The sequence below is a fragment of the Empidonax traillii genome, unplaced genomic scaffold (genome assembly GCF_003031625.1).
Source record: "Empidonax traillii isolate 1590-97213 ecotype Southwest subspecies unplaced genomic scaffold, ASM303162v1 scaffold1486:size102971, whole genome shotgun sequence".
In the NCBI taxonomy this organism is placed as follows: Eukaryota; Metazoa; Chordata; class Aves; order Passeriformes; family Tyrannidae; genus Empidonax; species Empidonax traillii.
In genome coordinates this window covers 10,791-16,721 of record NW_020956679.1, presented here as the reverse complement: position 1 = coordinate 16,721, position 5,931 = coordinate 10,791, and the positions used below count along the sequence as shown (strand labels likewise).

Genomic DNA, 5,931 nt, shown 5'->3' with positions numbered 1-5,931 from the left:
AAAAATATGTGCCTTCAAATATTGATCTACCATTTAGGGTTCAATTTTTGTAGTTTCCTGTCTGTTTTGATATGTTGTTTCCTTTTATTTAATTAAAAATAAGAAAACAGAATTATACTGTATCCTGCATATTACTGATGTGCTCTGGAAAGTTTCTTCACTCTGTCATCAAATGTGGGCAGGTGAACGGATCTCTACGGGAAATGGTAATTTTTAAAAAAATAATTATATTGCTGTTTAATGTTATCAGATTTCGTTCTTGGGTCTTTATTTAAAATATCACTGGACTTTGGTCGTGATTTTGTTTGGACAAGCTGAGAGCGTGCAATTGTTAGTCGATGCAGCTTGTGTATATTCAGGCAGTTAAAAAGGTGGAATTGCATACGGCCATGGTTTCCTGACTTAGCTTACTATGATACTGTTGCTGCCAGCTGGGTCTTCCTCTGGGTACAGTGACTTTTGTTTACACAAGGTGTGAGCTTTGGTTTTTAAGAGCTCCACTGCTGTCTCAAGTGTATGGTGGAGTACCCTGTCCTTTGGTGGCAGAAATGGTTCCCTGGCTCTATACCAGCATTTTCCCTGGACTCTTGCATGAAATTTGAAAACACTCTCATTTATATTAGTGTACTGCAAGGTTCTCTAGATGCTCTTTGGACTAAAACCCTACCCAACTTTGTTTCCTTGGGCAGTGTTATTACTAAGGAACTGATGTTGGAATAGCTGTCTGCCTGCATTTTGCATTACTGTAATATGGCTGGTCTAACACAGAATAGCTGTGTCAAGACTCATTGCATCTGAGGGGAAAATCCTCCCCTGGCATCTGCCTCAGGGATGCTTAAGTAGGACATGTGCAAGGCAGATGTATGTCCTGTAGTTCATGTATTTTCAAAACATGTCATGTTTTGTTCTGTTATTTTAGTTTCTATGAACAAGTTGTAGCTTGGTATTTCAGTCCTGCAATACCTGCTTTCAAAGCAAGAGTGTTTGAGATCTTTACTTCCAGTGTAAATTCAGTAAATGAGCGCAAATGTAAAGCTATAAGTGATGCTCAGGAATGGCTCTTGTCGTGTTAATACAGGGGGCAAAGAAGGGATGATATGCAATTAGCTGGTATTTCTGCCTACAGTAACTCAAAAAAGCCCCCAAACAAAGGTAACAAAATAACAAACAAAAGCACAAGAAAAAAAGTCTCCCAAAACAACAAAAGGACACCTCAACTTGAGTGTTGCCCTAGATTAAGCTGAAACTGTGGACTGGCTATAGGGATAGTAGTTATCCTCCAAGAAGTAAATTGGGAAGTAATTATTTTTTTCCTTTTTTTTTAACTCTAATAACTACTAGTATTTTGATATGAAAACAGATGTTTTAGTTTTAATAAACTACCTTTTTCCATTTTACTCAGATTAATATATTAATGGCTTATTCCATGCAGAGCTTCTTTAATTCTTCTAGAAGTAATCAAACATTGTTTTCTGCACTGAATGAAGAGAAAGTGGTTCTGTTCCTACATTTGCTAGGCATAGACACAAATGGACATGCTCATCGGCCAAACTCAAGGTAACTGAGATATTAAGCATACCTTTCTTATTAGCTTTAAATGCAAGCAGTAACTTCTTTAACAGTGCTATTTATCCAGCCAGAAACAAGACTGTTATTGTTGTGGGTCATATATGTAACCGTGATTACCTGTGTTCTGAATTTTCTGGGTTATTTTGTTTTTTAAGGTACCACCTATAGAAGTCACAAATTTTTGCTATATACAGTATACCTGGTTACGCTCCGGTACTCGAGTCTGATTTTTAGCAGATTGTCTTAGTTATAGCCAACACATAATCCAGTGGATATGTAGGAAATGACAGTTTTAAACATAAAATGGATACAGTTTTCAGATTTCCCATTGCTGAAATTATGTAGTTGAGTTTACAGGCAACAGTGAGCTCTGTTATAATGGCTGCAAATTCCAACATTATGCTTTGGCTTTCCTTATGACTCTTGAACAAAGAAGAGTTTAGATTAACAGTTCTCATTACCAGTTTGGATTGAAATGCATTATTTGCGAACTTTCTTTTCACTTCTTCATGTGCTTTGAATGTAGGATTTTATGTCTTTCTCATGATCATACTTTCAAAGTTCATACTATGATGCCCTACATCATTCCAAAGTTCATATTTGCTATATGTCTCATGTTTTCTTGTTATGATTTTTTTGAAGATAGAGTTTTAAAACTGCCTTTAGCAACAGCACCAAAGAGAAAATTAGTTGCCTGAAAATTAATCATGGTCACTCTTTCTAAAAATATGTAGATTTTTTTATTTAGCTTCTATGCCACAAAACTCTAAGAGTTGTCCTGATCTATGAACCGTCTCAAAACAGTGCCTGCATGGTGAGATCTTTATTTGCTATTTAGTTACTGTCTTAAAGTAATTTTTATAACTTAAAATTTAAGGTGTTTGAGTTTTCCAGAATTTCTTAGTTTTCTTATTCTCCTTAACTTGCCTGATAGGTGAGAGTGATAAAATTATAGTCTTAAGTCAAGGACAGGTCATATTTGAAGTATAAATCCATTTGAAACTGTGGTTTCAGGAACCTTCAAACTGTGCTGTGACAATATCTCACATAAGACTCAGAGGAGGAGAGATATTACACCTAGGAAGCCTTTTGTTAGCTTGAGCTTCTGTAGAGGATAAAGCTGTCTATAATAAAAGGACTGGGCATTATGACCACCTTGAATCTAACATTTTTTCCTATTTTTCAAGGGAATACAAGGAGAATATTAAAAAAGTTGACGAGGGTGTGAAAGAAATTGCTTCAATGATTGACCATTTCTATGGAAATGATGGAAAAACTGCATTTATTTTAACTTCTGACCATGGAATGACAGATTGGGGTGAGTGTTTTTAAATGCTGAGTCAGCTGAGATTTTAGGCATCTGGAGTGTGTTTAGAGCTCTGTCCCATTAGAAGCTTTGGAGCCTCTGCTTTGATTTGATATCCTAAGTGTTGCTTGCGTATCAAACTCCATGCAAATTGCTGTGACAGCTGTGTTCCATATCTGGACAGAAAAAAGGCAGTAAGGTAAAGTTTAACTCCCTCAGTGGCTGCTAGTAAGGATAGAAAGACCTGAATACCTCCTCTGCAGAGAACTAACCCAAGCAGGAGGAGACTCTTATTTGGCTGCCAGAAGCAAAGTTGGTCCAGCCCATGTGGGAGATACAGTTTTCACTTTGGTGCTCTGAAGCACCTGGAAAAGGTGCGAAGTCTGTCCAGGCTCTGGTGAAAAACTTGACAGGGGGAGGGAATGGGGAGAGAAGAGAATCTTTTTGCTTATTTGGGCCTTTTAAGCACAGCAGAAAGGATGGGACTGCTGTGTGATCTTTCTAGAGGAGACTGGTGCTGGGAGACTGGATGGAAGAGCTGAGAGTACAGAGTGAGGCAGGGGTCAACCATGCAGATACCCACAAAGGGCACTTGTGAAAGGTGTGGCTGCAGTGGCCAAATGCCCTGAGGCAATTTTGGCATAACTAGATTAAGGGCAGATGAGAAGAGTTTAAGATGGTAAACTCATTTAGACTTCCCCCCCCCCCTTCCTCCCCGAGGACCTTAAAAATACTCCTGTCCTTGTGTGCAGCCAGTGAAAGTGCTAAGTCTGTCTTCCAATGTGTGTAACTATTGTGATATTTTTGAATCAAGGTGGCTCCAGGCATGGTCATGGAAAAATTCATCTTACTCTGTGTCTGAAATCCTAAACTTTTTCAATTGAAAGGATGCATATTTATTCTGTCATCAGAGGTGACAAAAATATTTGTATATTTATTTATAATCAGCCCAAGTACCAACTGCTCAATTGCAAAATAACCCACTTTGAATATTACTTGCTGTTGAGCTGACTGCCACTTGCAAAAAAATTTTAGTTCTGCTATATTTTTTTCTGTTTCAAGTAATCATTTAATAATTTTTTATGATGAAGGTGTATCTATATATATATTTTGTGTATATGTGATCATAGGGACCTGAGGAAGTCCAACCACCTACTCAAAGCAGGATTAGCTTTGGGATCAGACACAGATGCTAGGGCTTTATTTACCAGCCTTGAAGGGATGGAGCCTATTCAACCCCTTTGGGCAGCCTGCTCTGCTGCTTGCCTGTCCTCATCGAGGGGGAAAGGTATTACTTACCTGCAATCTGAACTTCTTTTGTTTAAACTTATGCCTGTTCTCTCTCATCCTCCCACAATGCACCACAGTGACACCCTGGCTCCATCCTCTCTCAAACCCTCTCACAGTGAGGTACAGGCAGGATGCTCAGTTCTGTCCTGCCCAAAGCTGTTTCTTCTCCAGACTGAACAAGTCCCAGTCCCTCAACCTTTCCTCACAGGGCAAGTGCTCCTGAGACCATTTTAGGTGACGGATGTATTCCTGTACCAGAGGAGCCTGAAACTGTCTAGATGTGATCTCACTCAATAGAGAAGGATAACCCCTTCCCTGTACCATGCCCCTGTTAACAGCCTGCAGTGCTGTTGGCCTTCCTCACTGCCAGAGTTTGCTGTAGGGGCGTTCTCATTACGTGCTGGATCCTCTGAAATGGGAATAAAAGGTGATAGGAGTAACTCTTCAGGCTTTGAGAACCACTGGTCTGTCATGGTTTTCTGTCATCTCTTCCTGCCTCCAAGATAAAGCCTGGTCTTCTGTCAGAAGTGTTAATAACTTTAAAGCTGACTTTAGTGAGTCCAAGAGCAAACACAGAGATGCTGCTCAGGCTCATAGCAAGCAGTCTGAAGGCTAGTTCAGTAGCTTTTATTTGAACTTGTAGTGTACCAACTGCTGCAGCCTTTCAGTGGTTATTTGCAGAATGGGACACGTACCAGTTTTAAAACAAATTAAACATTAGAATGTCAGGGGGGACCTTTAGGGAGAAGAACATATTCTGGATTAGACATGATAAAGAATCTGTGGTTGCTGGCAAAGACCAGTGAAGTAATTTACTTTCTCTGTCTGACTCCATGGTTTTGCTTTAAGCTGATGTCAAATGGAACTGCTGATCACTAATGTAGGCAGTTCCATACCCACCCTCACCTTGCCCACTTCTTCCTGCTATAATCCTGATATGAGTACTACTGTATGATGTGCTGGATCAGAGAACAGACAACTAAACAACAGCACTCTTTCCCTCCCTTTCTCTTGAGAAGGTGTGTTTGGAAGGTGCTGAGGGGTGGAGCAGGGACCAGACCCAGATGAAAATAATTATTTTTCTTCCCCTCTTATCATTCAGATCAGGCTGAAACCTGGTTCTTGTAACAGGGAGAGAATGGATACAGTTGCCTGTCTCAGCTGTATCTGTCTTGAAGTATTCATGGAGGCAGAGTCTCAGTAAAGTACTGATGGAGCTGGTGACTTGGCTAAAATGTGAGCTCACCAAAATTTCCCTTTCGTCCTGCAACAGAAAGAAAAAACTCATGCCTGGAAGATGGAGGATGTGCTCTCTCCATCAGCTCTTTTTCCAAGATCTGCAAAGAAGAGCAGTTGTTGCTGCTTTTAAGCCCAGAGAATGCCCTCCAAGGGATTTAAGAACATCAGGAGTCTAATTCCCAGACCTGTGTGTTCTTAAGCTTAAGGCTGTTTAAAGAAAGCAGAATTGGCACTTTGGCTCTGCCATAGTGATTGTTTTAAGGACAGAATGCGGTATGAAATTGGGAACAACCTTGAGGCTATACAACAATGTGCTTTTTTTGTTCTTTGTATTTATTTGACGAATTGGGGGGATATGCCAATTCATCCGACCCAGCGGGCATCTTGCTTGGGGAAGAGACACGCACACACAGGTTACATGTCTGGCAAAATGGCCGTTTATTACTCAAGAATTCAGCTTATAAAGAGGGAAATACAGAAGGTTCTGGTAAAGGGGTGGGTTCTGCCAGGGGGCATCAAATCCTGGG

General features: G+C 40.1%; 1 protein-coding gene across 1 annotated transcript in view; it reads left to right on the top strand.

Moving 5' to 3' along the window:
* LOC114070233 (GPI ethanolamine phosphate transferase 1-like) overlaps window positions 1-5,931 on the top strand; it is a gene marked incomplete at its 3' end in the record, with an annotated part of 45,327 nt that overhangs the window by 30,147 nt on the left and 9,249 nt on the right. Inside the window, exons 6-7 of the mRNA XM_027907495.1 lie at window positions 1,433-1,557; window positions 2,757-2,887. Coding sequence (XP_027763296.1) covers window positions 1,433-1,557; window positions 2,757-2,887 — 256 coding nt within the window. The remainder of the gene's footprint in view (window positions 1-1,432; window positions 1,558-2,756; window positions 2,888-5,931) is intronic.